The sequence below is a fragment of the Budorcas taxicolor genome, chromosome 8, assembly GCF_023091745.1.
Source record: "Budorcas taxicolor isolate Tak-1 chromosome 8, Takin1.1, whole genome shotgun sequence".
NCBI lineage: Eukaryota > Metazoa > Chordata > Mammalia > Artiodactyla > Bovidae > Budorcas > Budorcas taxicolor.
In genome coordinates, this window is record NC_068917.1 from 44,159,426 (window position 1) to 44,179,661 (window position 20,236).

The 20,236-nt window shown below is 37.9% G+C and overlaps 1 protein-coding gene across 1 annotated transcript in view; it reads left to right on the top strand.

Annotated features, from left to right (window-relative positions):
- Positions 1-6,250: 6,250 nt before the first annotated feature.
- Positions 6,251-20,236, top strand: part of RFX3 (regulatory factor X3) — a 188,215-nt gene continuing 174,229 nt past the window's right edge. Inside the window, exon 1 of the mRNA XM_052645026.1 lies at positions 6,251-6,367. Coding sequence (XP_052500986.1) covers positions 6,251-6,367 — 117 coding nt within the window. The remainder of the gene's footprint in view (positions 6,368-20,236) is intronic.

The following is a 20,236-nucleotide window of genomic DNA, read 5'->3' on the forward strand; positions in this document are numbered from 1 at the left end:
CTAAAGAATTGGAATGATCTTAATATTTTCATCATCTACTTCAGAATAGTCAGAAATGTGTATTTCATACTGGTTTTATGTTCAGGAAAGTATGTATCAGCTATTTTTTTCCCCAAAATCATGACTGAGTTGTCTAATTTTAATAAGTAGAGGTTTTCAATGCTATGGGTGTTATATATGCTCTTATTTATTTACCAACATTTATTCAAGAATACTGATGCTTAGTCAGAGTATTAGTAATAACCTCTTACTGAAAAAGTTTTGTTGTGATTTTGGATGTTTTTCCATGAAAGCACACTGATGTTAAACTCCTTATTCTGTATTATAAAAGTAATAATTTTAAATTATGACTTTTTTTCTGTAAATAGCATTCATATGGTCTTATGTTGAACCAGGTTTCTAAGTAATTTATTCTTTAAAGTCACATTTTAGGTGTGATTTATTTTTACTATACCAATAACTGACTATCATAATAATATTGGTTAATTTGGTTCAAATAGAAATTGGAATTACCATCTTTTGCGTTTCTATACTAAGGATAGAGGAAGATAATTCTCTGTTGTATTCAAATTACAGGTTTTTATTTTGAGCTGAACTGAATTAAAACCTGTTACATTCCTAAGTGTGTAACGACAGTACAATCAGTATACTGGGACCAAGCTTTGCAGAGTTTGCCTTTTTTTTTTTGGAAAGCAAATTATTTCAGGATGAAAAAACCCAATAAAAATTAGATGATACTATGTACTTTTAAGCTAGCCCAGTTATATAGTTCTGTTTGATAAGTAATTGATTAGGTCAGACTATTAAACCATTTAATCTGGCATGTACATTGTGTGTGATGAAAGAAATCCAGCTGTGAATTTGAGTGTATTAAATAATCTTCAGGAAGTTTCACAAAGAACACTTGAATGCCTTGAAACTTGGAATAACGTGTGTTTGTTCCAAACACATTTGCTTTGCCTAGGTTTTGCCCATCAGGTTGCAGAATGGTAATCTTGCTGCATTCAGCAGCTGGGTTTTTGCAATATTCTTTTCCTTTTTCCAAGGGTTAATTAGCCTTCTTTCAAAATGTGGCCTATTTAGCTGTAGATTCGCATGATTCAGCCAGAGCTGGCCATACAAAGCAAAAACCGTTAACAGGCGGGTGTGTCCAACTGCTTAATTAGCCAGAATAAAAAGGTCCTTTGTCAAACAAGCATCTGTTGCTCTTGACACACCTGACAGCCACATTAGGCAAGGATGACTAGACTGAAATTGTGCATTTCTTTCCTGCAAGAATATACAACTTATTTACATATGGACTGCATCATGGACAAACTGCAGGGGTTTATTTAGCTTATCAAAATGGATTAATGTGACAGCATTTGTGGCTGATAAACAAATATCACTTGAAAGGGGGCTATGAAGGAACTAAACTAACCAAATTACTCCCAAACATAAACAAAACATCAGAAACCACCATTAGATGAATGGGAACACCTCAGATGTACACACAATCCTTTATACTGGATCTAAAACAAAACCTACAAATGAAGCATGCTAAGACACTACCCTCATGTGATGGTCTGTGCTTTCAAGTAATGTTGGAAAGCTACCAAAATACTCTACATGTGTCAGTGGGTTTAAATGACCTGTTTAGGAAAATTTGGCGGGAAACGTACACTTCTCAGCATGCTTTAACATTCAAATTGATCTGCTATTAAAAATCAGGTCTTGGGAATTAATCAGTTAAAATGCCTCTGGGAAAACACTAGTTGGGTTTTATTGAAAGTGAAAGTGAAGGTCGCTTAGTTGTGTCTGACTCTTTGTGACCCCATGGACTATACAGTCCATGGAATTCTCTAGGCCAGAATACTGGAGTGGGTAGCTTTTCCCTTCTCCAGGGGATCTTCCTAACCCAGGGGTAGAACCCAGGTCTCCTGCATTGCAGGCAGATTCTTTACTAAATGGGCAGTGAGGCTTCCCTGATAGCTCAGTTCAGTTTTATTATGCCTCAGTAGAAAAAGAATACTTCCTGTGTTCGATGTCAGAGAGAAAAGAGATGTCTCACTGTTATTAGAAGTATAGATCAAATAGGATAGATTGAGAATCCCAAAGATTTTCTGTTCAGACCAGTTATCTCTAGCTTTTCATTTTGAAGTCTTTCATTGTAATTTTGCAAAGTATTCAGTAATGTACATTATGGCATGTGTGTGGTATATGGTAACATGGGCTTTAGAGTAAAGCAAATCTGGATTTGAATTTAGACACTTACTCTTACCAACTGTGTGGCTTTCAGCAAGTTTTTAATCAATTTGTGCTTCAGTTTTCTCATTTTTTAATTGGAAATAATAGGATTACCATTCGGAGAAGGCAGTGGCACCCCACTCCAGTACTCTTGCCTGGAAAATCCCATGGACGGAGGAGCCTGGTAGGCTGCACTCCATGGGGTTGCTACTAGTCGGACACGACTGAGCGACTTCACTTTCACTTTTCACTTTCATGCATTGGAGAAGGACATGGCAACCCACTCCAGTGTTCTTGCCTGGAGAATCCCAGGGACGGGGGAGCCTGGTGGGCTGCCGTCCATGGGGTCGCACAGAGTCGGACATGACTGAAGCGACGTAGCAGCAGCATTACCATTACAGGGGTGTTTTGAGGATTAAATGAGAAGATATATTTCAAGCTGTTAGCATATTGTGTGGCACCTGGAAAAGACTAGTTAATGAGAGACCTAACTATGGGATTGTGACTGTTTTTTTGTTATGACTCTGGGAGGGATATAACTAAGAGCCTTCGAAGGCCTGAGGCTTTGGTGGAGAGAACCTGTTCTGCAAACTTGAGGAAGAAAATGAAATCAGAGGATAATTAAGTTGTGTCTATTAAGGAAAGGTAGAGACCAAACTGAGAGATTAAGTTCTTATCAGTTGGCATGACCCTGTAATTCAGGAGTCAAGGAGATTAGATGATAGCAGTAATTTGGGAGTAAACAGTAGATATTCTGGGAAGTTATTGAATGTTCTGGATTGGTCTTTCTGTGCTGGTTTTGATGTGGTACATACTAGAGCGAGAAGCTGGATGTAAGTTTCTCCATGACTCTATAACTTTAAGGTATATAGGCCATCATTTTCTCTCCATCTTATTTTCCCCATTCTATTCTGTAAAGGTTGCTCCTATTAAATAATTGGGATCTTTTTCCTTCTTTCTCATTCTAAAAGTTCATCAATTTGCTTTTTTAAATTATCTTCACTTCTGGTCTGTTCAGTGTCAATTATGAAACTCAGGACTTCTAGTTTGTTTAGTCGTTCAATGCATGAGCTTCAGTGTTATGTCCATACCCTCTTTTTTTACTTCCAACAGCTATTTGATCTCAGTTCAGTGACTTCACATCTCTGGGCCTCAGCTGACCCAGAGATGAAGTTAAATGATAAAGATTTTAGTTCCAATCATCTATAAGTTAAACATTCCTATTAGTAAAGTAGTCAAAGCTTGGGTGTTTCTTTTATGCCTCAAGTGCCTATAAAGGCCAAGTATATGTATTGCCATATAAATGATTTGAGTATAAAACACATAATATGGGCTTACCTTTTCTAGATATTCAGATTTTTCAAGAGAATTTAGAAATTTGGCTTTTAACACAGAATTTTCTGATTTTTAAAGGCTGACAATTAAAATTTTTAATTTGTAGATAGTCTGTGCCAAAGCCTATCTATGGAGTCTAATATGGTCCATAGGCACCCAGTTTTCAAATCTGTGCCTTTTATCTTCTGATAAGCTCTCTCAGGTGATTTGCTGAGGAATTACTTTCAAAATGCATTTAATTTTTTAAATATCTTCATTATTTATAGTCTTAACGTATATTTGTCTAAAACAGTCGTGGTCAAATTATGAGTCATATACCAAAACAGAGTGTGTAGGGTGATCTTCAGTATAGACCCCTGGACACACGAAAGAGCCTCAGTGAAGTTCGTAGCCAAGACTGGAATGAACAGGAGAGAGTTTTACTTTGAGTGACTTCACTGTAAGAATCTCATCCAACGCTTGAATGAGTAGCTTAAACACAAAAACATAACTGGTAACTGTGTTCCTCATTTGTGTACTAAATTGACCAATGCCTCTCTTGGAGTTGGGAAGAGAAGCTAAGAAAAACTCACTGAAGATGATATCTAACATCCGGTTCATTCCTCATTCCCTGCAGAAACGTGTCACCTCACTCTCACTAATAGCCCCTCTGCTATAGTGCAAGTGGCATCAATTGCCCAAAAGTGTGTAATGAATTGAAGGAAATTGGCATGTGCTTTCTTTTGGGGGAGGGTATTTTTTCCCTCTACAGTGGAATAAAGAAGAGGTACAGATAGAGTTCTGAATTTGTGTATCCCCTCTCCCAATTTTGGGAACCCCAGGTAATCTTAATTAGGCAAGAGTTTCATGTAGTGAATACTATCATTCTCAAATATTGTCAGGCATATTCGTGGTCTTAATACTAGTGAAGAAAAAAGGCTGTGTGTGTGTTTGAAGATCAGTGTTACATTTTTTGTTAATTTGCTACCATCTTTAGCTATTCACATGAAAAAGTCTTCTTTTGGAAAACTGGAGAAACTGACAGCTACAGTTTTGCTTTCCCATAAATTCAGTTATCCCTGAGCTGAACATTAGCTGGCCCAAATAAATGGAGTGGTAGCCACAGTCGCCATCACTTTCCTTCTGTAGCCCCTCTCTGCCTTCACTGTATGGGCATAACGTTCCTCATCTGTAAATGGAGATTATAATCATACCAACCACATTGGGTTGTCACATGGAGTTATTTATGAATTAACATTTAAAGCATTTAGAAGAGAACATAGCATATGTTAAATACTCTGTCAGTGTTAGCTTTACTGCTGTATCTTTTTGTACGCACTAAGGTTTATTGTTCTGCTTTAGGGGTTTGTCTAACAATGGAGTAAGAATAGTCAATCACCTAAAGTTATACCAGTATCAAGGTCTAGAAAGAAAACTAAGCAGAGATTCGAAGTGAAAAGGCCTAGCCCTTTCTCTACTCCCTGTCACCTTGAGCAAGTCTCTTAACCTCTCTGGCTTTAGTTTTCTCTTTTATGAAGTAAGTTTAGATTAGGTATCTTCAGAGGTCTGTTTCTGAAATTGAATGAGATGATTGAAAAGGTTTGGGGAAAAATTGGAAGAGGTCATGCTGTGACAAAAGATGCTGAGAGAGGTTAATTTTCTACTGAAAGAACTGAATGCTCTTTCAGAATTTTCTTTGGGAAAATTAATGTTCATCATACTGTTCATGGATTTAAACCATAATGCAGTATTTTTCTTAAGCTACCGATTACATATTGTTTTTCCCCTAGGAAAGAAAATTAGAATTCTGGTCCCTGCTCAATAGCAAAGAAATTAATATTTTTTCTATTGACTGTATAAGTAACAAAAGGGAATATCAGGGCCTAAGAAACCATACTTGTTGAATGTACACTGTAAAATTTAATCCTGATTTAGTAAGGTAGGCACATGAGAACTGAAAAATATGCCATGTTGAGTTGTGAATGAGAGATGGTAAAATTTCGTGTCTTTGTTTGCAAATGTCACTAGATAATAGTGATCCTCCTTATCTTTCAAAATATTCAACATTGTTGTTGTTTGGCTATCTTTGTGTAAGAATATAATTTAACTGTGATTTTAGCACCATATCATCCCACAGGCAAGAAAATCAGTGAGCTTGATCCTGTGGCTAAGTTTAGGATCTATCAATTGGTTTTTATATACACATTAATTTTTAAAAGTCAGTGAATATTGAGTTCGAAAGTTGGACCTTAGAAGTAATTTATTCTAAATTGTACACTTCCAGTGACATCCTATAGTTTATAAAAGTGTTGAGAAAGTACAATTTATGACATTTGCATCCAGTTAGGGTTTGTGTTATGAGAATTAAGTCTTCACATAATTTACAATATGACTAGTTTATAGTGTGCTTGAAACAGCTTATAACAGATGAGACCTCATTGAAGTTCAACCTTTATAGCCTCAAAATAAAAGGTATTCCTGGAGATTTTTAAAATGTAGATTAGCAATTTTCTATATTGATTTTAAAAGTGGTCAACATGACTATAACCATGCATGGAATATCAAGAGAGCATGTTGGGTGGAGTTAGAGATATTCTGGGAGTAGAAGGTTAGTCTCAGTTTAGGATGTTAAGAACAATGTGCTGCATCTAGTCATATAAGAATAGCATTTTAAACTTTCTTTCTGTTTTAATAAATTTCAGAGACCATCATGCAGACATCAGAGACCGGGTCGGACACAGGTTCGACAGTGACTTTACAGACATCTGTGGCTAGTCAAGCAGCAGTGCCTACACAGGTGGTTCAGCAAGTACCAGTCCAGCAACAGGTAAGGAGCTGCTGTTCCCAGAGAAGATGCTGTGCACCTCCTTGTGCTGCCCCTCCAACATAGCTGTGTTGAAGAAATGATTCGGACAACACTTTCTGGCACAATGGGCGCCCAAACAGACCTCGTTCAGTTCTTAGATAAAGTCAGCAAATTTTCCTTGAGCATTTTCTGGTGTGCCAAGTTCTTTCTGAGATAGGCTGTAGGGATACAAAGATAAACACTCAAACTATAATCCGTCTTCCAAAAGAGCCTCTTAAGTCCTAAAGAGAGCATTTGTTTCTGACTTGACCACTCTAACTGGGTTTTCTCCTCCTCTTTACTCCTCCTTATTCTTTATCACATCTTCCTATTTCTTTCTTATTGAAATGTCGGCACTCGTACTTTTATGTAATTGGCTTATGGTAGTATTTGATAAAGGAGAGGATGTTTGTACCCTACAGGAAGGGATTTTGCCTTTGTGATATTTTGGAAGGTGCCTGGGAGTTATGGTGACTGTTACTGTTTAATGAAAATTAAATTATCTTAAAGGTCTGAAAATCTGAGTCATGCCACTTAAAAAATTGATAATGAATTCATCATCACATGTTTACTACAAGGCTTATTCATACTTGGGACACTGAGCTTGTTTTGGAAAGCTACTGACAAAATAGTGCTATTTTGTGCCAGTTAATAGTTCTCCTTTGGATTGTGAATACATTGGCCTGTCATTTCCTCTAAAGAATGGTGAGAAAATATGTGAGAAAGATAATTTTCCTGTAATTTCTCAGTATCAAAGAAAATCTTTAGCAAATGTGCTTTTGAAATTGCAATATAAATAAGTCTTTGGGTAGAGGGATAACTTTTCTTGAATTATAGACAGAAGGACTCAAGGTTATGTTGTTCTCAGGAGATAGAAGTGGGATGGGCAGGGGGCGTGCCAGAATCATGGAGAAGGGTCTTGGACTCTCAGTGTAAATGAAGACATCTGTCACAATTATTTCTTTTATACTTAAATCTCAGCACACTCTTCTCCCTGTTCTGTATAACACAATGGTATCATTGATGTCATCACCAATTTCAAGACTCTGAACATTCAGAAGAGAGTAGCTTATGGCATATCATCCAAAGAGCAGGTAGAAAACTGTAGAAACAATGTTATATATAATTTTAAGAAGATAATTCAACAGCCTACCAATATTAAGCACACATTGAGCAGTTACACTCACTGTGGTTTGTTGTTGGTCTCCTGTGTGGAAGAAGAGTGGCCTTGAGCATGCCTATCTCTGATGGCAGTGCAGTGGAGAGCCTGCTCTTTTCTCCAGAAGGTGCTCCCTTGAGAACTTGAAGTGTGTGTGATAAGTGCACCTGGCCTTCACTCCTGGACTATCTTTTCTTTCTCTTTCTCCTTTCCCTTTTCTTCCTTTTTTCCTTCCTTCCTTTTCAAGAAACATTTTCAAAAAAATTAAATTTAGTGTTATTAGATATTTGTTACAGGTCAGAATAGTTCAGCAAGTTTGTTATTTAAAAAAAAGCAGTCCTCATCCTCCCTCTATTCCTTCTCAGAGGCAAGCAGTGTTTATTTTACTGTTTCTTGATTTTTTAAACATTTTTGTATCATACTCTTCTTTCTAGTTAGTCTTTAACATATGCTTGTGTGCATGCACACACACACTTTTTCCGTCCCAAAGGCTCCTGATATACTAGGTTGAACTATGTGCAATTTTTGATCTACAAAAAACAGCAATTTCATACGTTTCAACCTAATAGTTTTGCTATAATTCTGATAGATCATTAATCAATGTTTATATTCTTGTGACATATAAAAACTATTCAGATCTATCTAGTGAGCTGTGATTACTTTTCTTTTTTGTAAAACTCAATTTACTTTCCTTGCATTTAATGATTATGTGTCCCTTTGAATAAGTCTCAGAGCATTCTGACCTGCTCTAGTCTGGAATGGATGCTGTTTGCTCAGCCCCATCTTGGGCGATCCCTTTGCCGTCATCCTGGGATTTCCTTTTTCTCTGTTATGTTGGCTTTCCTGTTTCCTAAATCAGTGTCTTAAACTCTTTTTTGATTTGTTAAAGCACGGCTTGCAGTAACATCTTAAGAAATGGTATATTTTGCACTCTTTTGTGTCTGAGAGGGAATTTATTTCACAGTTTGGTTGTTGGATGGGTACAGAATTGGGGGTTGGATATCTTTTTCTTCAGAATCTTGAGGGAATTCTTCCAATGTCTCCCAGTGTTCAGAATTGCTATGGAAAAGTGAAAGACTCTTCTGATTATTGACCCATTGTATGCAATCTATATGTTTTTTTCTCTCATGTTTTAAATCCCAGTTTCTTAAAATTTCATGTCTTGATATGGGCCTATTCCCATACATTGTGCTGGAACCTTGATGAGCCTATTCAATCTCATGGACACTCGTGTTCTCCAGTATTGGGAGTTTTTATTCTTTTTCTTTTTATTTTTTTCATTTAAGATTACCTCCCCTCTTTTTTCTCCTTTTTCACTTTTTGGACTTTTGGGTTCTGTTTTTAGTTTCATCTTTCATCCCATCTGTTACTTTTCATTTCTGTTACCATCATTTTAATTTTTAAGAGCTTTATAAAATTCCTTATATGGCCCTTTTTATAACATCATGCTTTATTTCCTGTTTATAGTATCTTTTTTTCCTCTCTCTCAAGGTATTAATTTTTCAAGTTTGTGAAATTTTCTTCTCATATAGTCTCTTTCTTTCATGTACAATAATTTTTTTCTGGCCTATCGTTTGTATTAGAAACATTTCTGAAATACCTGATAATCTTTGAGGGTTTATTCATATTTTAAAATGAGGGGATAAAAGCCTGATTTAAATCCATCAGTGACTTTGTTGACTTCAGTATAGAGTAACTTGACTGGGCTTTTTAACTGGGGACCTTCTGATGTTCAGTACTGTTTTTCCTCTTGAGGTGGTCATATTTTTAAATGACTTCAACTTCTTGCCTGGTGGGTGAATGCTTAGTTGCCTGGGGAGCTGAGTAAGGAAAGATAGTTGGATATTTCTTGCGCTAATTCACTGAATCCTTCTTTTCAATATGGTTTCACCTGTACTTGGTTTCCTCACTGCAGAGGTTAAACCAAAGAATAAACATTCAGACTTTTACCATAGTTAGGGAAGGCCAGTCACCTCATTACACAGAGTTGATAGAGGAGATCTGATAGCTTCTTAAATAGAATCACTTTATATTTTCAGTTCAGTTCAGTTCAGTCACTCAGTCGTGTCCGACTCTTTGCAACCCCATGAATCGCAGCACGCCAGGCTTCCCTGTCCATCACCTACTCCCAGAGTTCACTCAGATTCACATCCATCGAGTCAGTGATGCCATCCAGCCATCTCATCCTCTGTCATGCCCTTCTCCTCCTGCCCCCAATCCCTCCCAACATCAAAGTCTTTTCCAATGTGTCAACTCTTCGCATGAGGTGGCCAAAGTACTGGAGTTTCAGCTTTAGCATCATTCCTTCCAAAGAACACCCAGGGCTGATGTCCTTCAGAATGGACTGGCCGGATCTCCTTGCAGTCCAAGAGACTCTCAAGAGTCTTCTCCAATACCACAGTTCAAAAGCATCAAATCTTCGGTGCTCAGCCTTCTTCACAGTCCAACTCTCACATCCATACATGACCACAGGAAAAACCATAGCCTGGACTAGATGGACCTTAGTTGGCAAAGTAGTGTCTCTGCTTTTGAAAATGCTATCTAGGTTGCTCATAACTTTTCTTCCAAGGAGTAAGTGTCTTTTAATTTCATGGCTGCAGTCACCATCTGCAGTGATTTTGGAGCCCAAAAAATTAAGTCTGACACTGTTTCCACTGTTTCCCCATCTATTTCCCATGAAGTGATGGGACCAGCTGCCATGATCTTCGTTTTCTGAATGTTGAGCTTTAAGCCAACTTTTTCACTGTCCTCTTTCACTTTCATCAAGAGGCTTTTTAGTTCCTCCTCACTTTCTGCCATAAGGGTGGTGTCATCTGCATATCTGAGGTTATTGAGATTTCTCCCGGCAGTCTTGATTCCAGCTTGTGTTTCTTCCAGCCCAGCGTTTCTCATGATGTACTCTGCATGTAAGTTAAATAAGCAGGGTGACAATATACAGCCTTGACATACTCCTTTTCCTATTTGGAACCAGTCTGTTGTTCCATATCCAGTTCTAACTGTTGCTTCCTGACCTGCATACAGATTTCTCAAGAGGCAGGTCAGGTGGTCTGGTATTCCCATCTCTCTCAGAATCTTCCGCAGTTTATTGTGATCCACACAGTCAAAGGCTTTGGCATAGTCAAGAAAGCAGAAGTAGATGTTTTTCTGAAACTCTCTTGCTTTTTCCATGATCCAGCAGATGTTGGCAATTTGATCTCTGGTTCCTCTGCCTTTTCTAAAACCAGCTTGAACATCTGGAAGTTCACGGTTCATGTATTGCTGAAGCCTGGCTTGGAGAATTTTGAGCATTACTTTACTAGCATGCAAGATGAGTGCAATTGTGCTGTAGTTTGAGCATTCTTTGGCATTACCTTTCTTTGGGATTGGAATGAAAACTGACCTTTTCCAGTCCTGTGGCCACTGCTGAGTTTTCCAAATGTGCTGGCATATTGAGTGCAGCACTTTCACAGCATCATCTTTCAGGATTTGAAACAGCTCAACTGGAATTCCATCACCTCCACTAGCTTTGTTCGTAGTGATGCTTTCTAAGGCCCCCTTGACTTCACATTCCAGGATGTCTGGCTCAAATATATATAAAGCCAAAAAAGAAAAAACAAAACTAAGTTCCTAACAGAAGTAGAAAATCAGTATCACCAGCGATAAATAGAAAATTACACATATACACACACACTTTGTTCATATCCTTATAAAAAAATACTCTCATGTACATATGGAACACAGTATAGAAAACTTTATGGTTATGCCACATGGCTCATTCCCAACAGGTGTATTTTTCAGTCCCTCAAGTTAGTTCTTTCTTCTAGGACATTCAAGGCAGGTGACAACCTGGTCCCCTTACATCAAAGAATTTGAGAGCTTTCATTTTCTTTTTGTCAACAAAGTACTTTATTTCACATAGTGGATTATTGTGATATATGCCTGGAATGCTTGTTATATTGTCCTTCCAGGCTTATGTTATTGGGAAAGATTTTGTCTACTCTGTCCTTTCCTTCCTTCCTCGCTTCCTGTCTCCATTCCTCCCTTCCTCTCTTTCTCCTTTCCTTCCTCACCTCCTTTTTCCTTCCTTTCTTGTCTCCCCTCCCTTCACCTTCTCTCCCCTGCCTCCTCTCTCCTCTCCTCTCTTTTCCTTTCCTCTCTAGAAAGTGACATATTTGAACATCCCCAGTGCGTTCTAACAGTGTTTCTGTGAATATAGATTGTCAATAACTAATAAGATAGGTGCTATAATTTCTTATTATTCTAACATCTTTGTATTGTTAATATGCTGATGTCATCTCAAGTTTTCAAACTGTGGTAGGATGCCTTTAAAATATTCCAAGTCTTGTCACTGACCCATGATGGATGTTGAAATCATAGCATTGATGTCAAAGGTAGTTGCTTCTATTGATTTAACTTTTCATTGTGTTCTAGCTTTCCTTGCTTTGGCCATATGGTGTAAAGAGAAAGCCCATAGCTGAATCTTTAAATTTTGAGACAATGTAATATTAAGTGTATTGGAATTTTGAGAAACCAGAACATTTTAAAATCTTAATATATAGTTTTATTTCTCCAAAGCCCTAAGGGTTTTTATTTCATTGTGTAATAAGTACCAAGCAAAACGTTTATTCTAAAAATAGTTCAGTTATTTTTAATTTATTCTGTATGATGTTAAGAATCAGTTTGTCACTTTCCTTGGACAATCTGATTTAGGAATGGAGAATTCTAAGAAGATATTTTGAGGTATTATTGTATAATTCTTTATCAGATTTTCTATTTTTTCCAATATTTCATTATTCATAAAATGCCATAGAGTCTCAGCTTAAAAATGCAGACATTGTTGCCCATTTAAATAAAATACATAAGAACATTCAAGTTCAGTACCTTGATTAGACACTACAAACTTGATATTATTTATCCTTATCATATTTGTAAAAAGCCCTTTTGAACTAATCGGTCTGTATTGAATATGGCTAGAAATGTGCTAATCTCCCTTCCCCTATCCCTTCCTTGAGTGATTTGTCAGATTTTCTTGTAGATACGTCTTCAAGTTGGTCATTTTATGCCTAATTTTGAGAGGTCTTCTAACCCTACTTGCCCTGGACATGAATTAAAAATCCAGGGTAAATGACTCAGGGAACTTAAAGTGGGGCTCTCTGACACCTAGAGAGATGGGATAGAGTAGGAGGTGGGAGGGAGGTTCAAGAAGGAGGGGACATATGTATACCTATTTCTGACTCATGTTGATGTTTGACAGAAACCAACACAATATTGTAAAGCAATTATCTTTCAATTAAAAATAAATAAGTTTAAAAAAAAATCCAAGGTAGAGGAAAAGGAAAATATATTCCTACTATTTCATTTTACATCATAGCCAGCCAATTTAAATTCTTTTCAAGGTAGAATCTAGTCAAAATTCAGAACTTTTATTCATGTTTTAATCATGGGATCCAGATATTTCACAAATGCTGCTGACACTGAGGATAATTTCTAAACCAGCCTAAATCTTGAACCAGGGCTCCAAGAATGTTTTCTCCCATTCAGGCTGCCCAGAATTTTAAGTGGTCCCCCAACTGGATTTCTTCCTGACTCTACTGTCTCTGCCTGTCTTCCCTTTTTCTTGAAAAAGGTCATACATCTTTTCTCTCAAAGTGGGAGAGTATGTTGTCCTAATACTGCTCCTTCTAAGTGTAATATACCCCAGGGACAGTTGAGCCCTGGGGTTTAGGGGCTTCTATCTGAGTTCAAGGACATATATATATATTTGTATTCAAAGATGCTGTCAACTTTGTTCAGATTCTTTTATTGTCAGAGACTGTGAATCTTGACCTTTCTCTGCCCAGATACTGTTTGTTTCTTTCACAGAATGGATGTAATAGCTGTGTGGCTATATTGTTTCCTTTTGTCTAGTATCAATTTATCACCCATTTAGCATTCCCACTTAAGTTATGGTGCATCCTGGAGAGTGAGCATATTATCATGTGATCAAAAAGACATTTTGTGTAGGAAACAAATCCAGCCAGCACTGTCAGTTAGGCAAAGGACAATCTTCAAGAAGGTTCAGTTCAGTTGCTCAGCCATGTCAGTTTATAGATATCTTTAAAATGGTGCCACAACCCTTAGAAGCTGGATTTTAGGGATTAATGTTAAGTATCAATGCTCCTGACTTCCCCACTTTAGGCCACAGCTTAATGGGTTATTTCTGTCCTCACTTCTCTTCTCCGTATTCCTGTGTGTAGTAAATCATCACAATCAGAAGGAAGCCATGGTAATTAGCAATATACCCATGAGAAAGTTCTGATGGAAGCAGTCAACAGTGATTAAGAGGAAAAAATGATTGTCTATAAAATATTGAGTCCAAAACAGAATGTTCTATTGGATTAAAATTTGATCAGTAATATTGTGGATGGAACCCTGTGTTAGCTTGGAGAACTAAGCCCGAGGTAGTGCATCCGTCTTCCTTGGCTATCTTTCCTCTGTTCTGGGTCAAGAGGTTTGCTTCTTGTTCATCCTAGCTTCAATGGGCATGAATAGAATTCTTTTCACTTCAGACCATTATTTGATATAATCAACAGAAACAAAGACATTTTTCTCTCATTTGCCCTTACTTGGGACTTGATTCTCGTTGGCTTAGTCCCCTAAGGGAATAGTGTTTTCATAATTAAGGCTGTGGCAGACATCCTAAAAGGTGGGGTTATATTTTTAAATGAATTTCAGTTGAAAGTCTTTTGTAAAAATAATTTTTTTAAAGACATTTATTTTAGTTCTTGAGGAACATATTTATTTTTAGAATCAGAGCTGCTAATTTTTAGTATCCAATATAAAAAAGTAAGGTGCTTTGAAGGAACATGCTGATTTATAATTGAAATAAATTTTACTGTGCCAACCCAATAAGAAGATCCTTTAGTTGACCAACTGTACTGAATATTTGTAAAAATAAGAACTACTATTTAAATAGTTGGTAGTTATAGTCTTTGATTCTCTTTTAAGTGATCTTTAGAATATTTTCTCATCTAGAGTTAAAAATTATTAAAAAAATTATTGACAGTTCTAGATAGTATATTTTAAGAGTAATATGCCAGGCTCTGTGTAAATGCTAGGGTTTCAAAGGTAATTCAGTTTGGTACCTGATACAGGAAACCAGTGATTTTATTTATTTATTTGTGGCTGTGCTGTGTCTTCGTTGCTGTGTTGACTTTTCTCTAGTTGCAGCAAGCGGGGGCTACTCTAGTTGCAATGCGTGGGCTTGTCATTGCAGTAGCTTCTCTTGGTGCAGAGCACAAGCTCTAGGGCATGTGGGCTTCAGCATTTGCTGCACGCTAGCCATATAGTTGCCGCTCACAAGCTCTAGGGCACAGGTTCAATAGTTGTGGCCCATGAGCCTAGTTGCTCCTTGCTGCTGCTGCTGTTGCTGCTAAGTCACTTCAGTGGTGTCCGACTCTGCGTGACCCCATAGACGGCAGCCCACTTGGGATATTCCCAGACCATGGATCCAACCCATGTCTCCTGCATTGGCTCTTTACCACTGAGCCACCAGGGAACCCTTCAAAACCAACTTTTAATGGAGATGGATTTGTTATAGAATTAGATACAAAGTTCCTTAGGAGTAAAAATGAAAATTGTTTTGGAAATGAGGGTCAGTGATGTCTTCACCAAGGATGTAACCTTTAAACTGTGTGCTGAAGGAAAAGTTGGAGTTCACAAGAAAAACAAACTGGAAAAGGGCATTTCTTCATAGAAATATTAAAGAGCTCAGTTGAAATCAAGGAGGTAAGGGGGCTGGGAGTGAGGGCTGTGGAACAATGTTGTGTAAGAACCTCTTGTGGGAGCTTGAGTATGGTATCTTTACATGTATCTCCTCCTGAGTATTTTCCCTCTTCAGTTGACATGTTTCTTCAGGTATTCCCTCATTGCTAATTTCCTGGACATAGACATCACAGTTACCTATTACATTTTCCTTTTGTCTCACCACTTTTTAATCCTATGAAATTTGGATGCTACCCGTGCAATGGATACTGTACGCTTAGAAAGTGAAAATGTTAGTTACTAATAGTGTGCTACTCTTTGTGATCCCGAGGACTGCTGTCTGCCAGCCTCCTCTGTCCATGGAATTCGCCAGGCAAGAATATTGGACTGTGCACTATCAGTTCAGTTCAGTTCAGTCGCTCAGTCGTGTCCGACTCTTTGCGACCCTATGAATCATAGCACGCCAGGCCTCCCTGGCATCTTTCCACTGTTTCCCCATCTATTCCCCATGAAGTGAAGGGATTATGCCACGATCTTCGTTTTCTGAATGTTGAGCTTCGGCGTGCTGCGATTCATGGGGTCGCAAAGAGTCGGACACAAACTGAGGCCTCCCTGTCCGTCACCAACTCCCAGAGTTCACTCAAACTCACGTCCATTGACTCGGTGATGCCATCCAGCCATCTCATCCTCTGTCGTCCCTTTCTCCTCCTGCCTCCAATCCCATCCAGCATCAGAGTCTTTTCCAATGAGTCATCTCTTGGAATGAGGTGGCCAAAGTACTGGAGTTTAAGCTTTAGCATCATTCCTTACAAAGAATACCCAGGACTGACCTCCATTGGAATGGACTGGTTGGCTCTCCTTGCAGTCCAAGGGACTTTCAAAAGTCCTCTCCAACACTACAGTTCAATAGCATCAATTCTTCGGCGCTCAGCTTTCTTCACAGTCCAACTCTCACATCCATATATGACCACAGGAAAAACCATAGCCTTGACTAGATGGACCTTAGTTGGCAAAGTAATGTCTCTGCTTTTGAATATGCTATCTAGGTTGGTCATAACTTTTCTTCTCAAAGAGTAAGTGTCTTTTAATTTCATGGCTGCAGTCACCATCTGCAGTGACTTTGGAGCCCAAAAAATAAAGTCTGATACTGCTTCCACTGTTTCCCCATCTATTTCCCATGAAGTGATGCGACCAGATGCCATGATCTTCATTTTCTGAACGTTGAGCTTTAAGCCAACTTTTTCACTGTCCTCTTTCACTTTCATCAAGAGGCTTTTTAGTTCCTCCTCACTTTCTGCCATAAGGGTGGTGTCATCTGCATATCTGAGGTTACTGAGATTTCTCCCGGCAGTCTTGATTCCAGCTTGTGTTTCTTCCAGCCCAGCGTTTCTCATGATGTACTCTGCATAGAAGTTCAATAAGCAGGGAGACAATATAGAGCCTTGACATACTCCTTTTCCTATTTGGAACCAGTCTGTGGCTCCATGTCCAGTTCTAACTGTTGCTTCTTGACCTGCATATAGAGGCAGGTCAGGTGGTCTGGTATTCCCATCTCTTTCAGAATTTTCCACAGATTATTGTGATCCACACAGTCAAAGGCTTTGGCATAGTCAATAAAGCAGAAATAGATGTTTTTCTGGAACTCTCTTGCTTTTTCCATGATCCAGCGGATGTTGGCAATTTGATCTCTGGTTCCTCTGCCTTTTCTAAACCCTGCTTGAACATCTGGAAGTTCACGGTTCGCGTATTGCTGAAGCCTGGCTTGGAGAATTTTGAGCATTACCTTACTAGCGTGTGAGATGAGTGCAACTGTGTGGTAGTTTGAGCATTCTTTGGCATTACCTTTCTTTGGGATTGGAATGAAAACGGACCTTTTCCAGTCCTGTGGCCACTGCTGAGTTTTCCAAATGTGCTGGCATATTGAGTGCAGCACTTTCACAGCATCATCTTTCAGGATTTGAAATAGCTCAACTGGAATTCCATCACCTCCACTAGCTTTGTTCGTAGTGATGCTTTCTAAGGCTCACTTGACATCACATTCCAGGATGTCTGGCTCTAGGTGAGTGATCACACCATCGTGGTTAACTTGGACAGAGCCAAATCCAATAATTTTCTCTAGGGTCTTTCTAGATTTTTTCTTTAACATTAGATTCTCTTGACTGTTACGTATTTCTTTTTTGCATGGATTTTAATTTTCCCCTTTTATTTCTTTGAGAGATATTTCATCAATAAATCAGGTTTCGTATAGATTAAGAAAGTGAGATTCATAGTTGAAAGGATGGATTTAAATCCTGATTCTTGCTCTTTTTAGTTATATGACTTTTGACAAACAATTTATTTTCTAAGACTGAATACCCTACTGTATAAAAATAATTATGTCTTAAATACTTCAAGTATTAAATAACCTATTTTTTAAATAATTTAAAATAGTACCTTATCTATAATAAACCTTTGATAAAAGTTCTCTTTTTGCTATTATTATTTTCATTCTTATCGCTATCAGTAGTACTGGTAATATTGTCAGACTTGTCTAATGAAAAATTGGAGGGGGTTGGATTTGACCTCCTTTTCTAGAAGAGTTGGTCTTTGACTCTCTCTTTTTGCCCTCATTGTCAAGTAACTAATCTTCTGCAGTTACATTAGTCATAAAGCCAGCTGCTTCCCTTTTCTTTACTAAGAACCTCTGATTCTTCCTTGTATTGCTCTGGATTGTGAATTATTGAAACTCAGGCTCTAGGTCAGAGTGGATACCAACTTGGCCTGAGGCAAGGTCAGCACTGGTGTCCTTCACCCTGGATGGTCTGTCACCCAGTGTAGTCACCATAGTGATTAGGGAAATGCCAATTTTTTTAGTAGAGCTGAAGAACATGTCCAGTTTTTACTCCATTCATAAGATATAATTTTGAACCAAAAGTATATCTGGTGGTGTAGTATGATAGGACTTTAAGAAATTAAAATGAGAATAATATATTAATATTCTATAGCTACTTTGACCTGGAATTCAGTTTTCTAATTAGAAGCGGTTTACACTGTTCATCTAATATACCTATTGCAAAGGACCTCCCAAAGCTGAACTGCAGAAAATTTTCTTTTTCAATAATCACTTAGCTTTATTGACTTATTTTAGTCAATTCCATAATTTTGTTCTTAGAGACATGTAATGTTTCCTATGAATCATCAAATTTGCTTATCAAACTATCCGTTTCAACATCAGTACTTTTTGTTTGTTTGAAAAGTTCAGTTTGTCCTATAACATTTTTCCTATTAGTAGAAAGTAGAAAACTATAATAACTGGCACTTCTGTTTACACATAATTTGAAGAAATTGGAACACAACTTAAACAGAGCACCTGCCCTCTTTGCCAAAGTAAATCAGAGGAGTTCTTTATGTGTGCTAGAAATACATTGGCAATATAGGCCTCAATATATATATATATAGCTGAGCCTCCTTGACATCAGTATCTGAAAGAGAAGAAGCAATAAAAGTTGTTATTTATAGTAACAGCTTGTCAAGGAAGTCTTCCCAGAGGAAGTGATGTTTAAGCTAAGATTTAAAGAATATAGGTGACCAAGGAGGAAATAAAAGGAAGAGTCTTCTGAGAGCAGGGTGTTTGTGAAGACCTGATGTGAGGGAGAACATGGGTTGATGGAACTGAAGCAGGGTTAAAGTGCCTGGAGGAATGGGTGGGAGACCTGAGTAGTGAGAGGTGAGGTGGAGTGCTCTGTGACTACTGGTCGAGCTATATAAGCTATTTAGATTTTTAATAATTCTCATTTTGAAGTCATCTACCATCTGCTTTGTCAGACATCCAGGTACAGCAATGAATAAAAATAATAGTAGCTGCCATCTACTAAGCACCTACTGTGTGCCATTTCCTATGCTTAATGCTCAGCTCTTTATTTCTAAAGCTTAAAACAGCTCCACAAGGGTAGGTGGTATTATTGCAGGTGAGGAAACTGAGAATCAAAGAATTTAAATAACGTACTTTGGATTAGAGTCATTTGGCCTTGACAGCCTGTGCTTAACACTTGAGAAGTATACTTTTAGATAGTAATTATATAATGTATGTGTGTGGGATTGATGTTATATTTCTTTAAAGAATGGGATTATATTTGTATTGTTATTTGACAAATAATTTTTTTGAAAGTCTTCTTTCATGGGTCCCATAAATGCTGAGCAAGTAGATAATCAGTTTGTATTGATGGAGTATACTAAATCATACAATAGCTTGAGCTCTTCAGACTCAGTCCTTGCGTGTGTGGAGGGGAAAGGACTTGGATCTTGTCTACTTCTGCCCCCGTTAACAGCTCCCAAGATGCTTTTCAACTATGGAGTTCTCCAGACCAGAATACTGGAGTGGGTAGCCTTTCCCTTCTCCAGGGGATGTTCCCAACCCAGGGGTTGAACTTACTCCCTTAATGCAGGCAGGTTCTTTACCAGCTGAGCAACAAGAGAAGCCCAAGAATACTGGGGAGGGTAGCCTATCCCTTCTCTAGTGGATCTTCCCAACCCAGGAAGTCAAATAAATGCAAAAATTCCTGCATTGCAGGTGGATTCTTTACCAACTGAGCTATCAGGGAAGTGGAACCTCTAGGGATATATGGTATACAAGCTGAGAATCATCTCCTCCTCTAGACTCTTTTATAGCCAAATGAATGACCCATTAAAATTCTTCAAGTTTAATACCTGTATTAAACCAGCATAAGTTTTATTCCATGGCATAAGTAACATAGCCTTTCTGTCCATGAAAAATTATCATTCTGCTCTTCCTTTTATCCAGGGCTGATTTTAGAAATAGACACACGTTGAATGGCTCTTTATTTTCTTTAAAAGCTTGTTTTGATATCAGTCAAAGCCATTTCTGCTGGGACACTGAGGTTTCATTTTTCTTACAGCCCTTACAAACTAAAAGACTTACTACTGAGTGGAAATCACAGCCACCTCTTTATCCCGGATGACTGGTAGTTCAG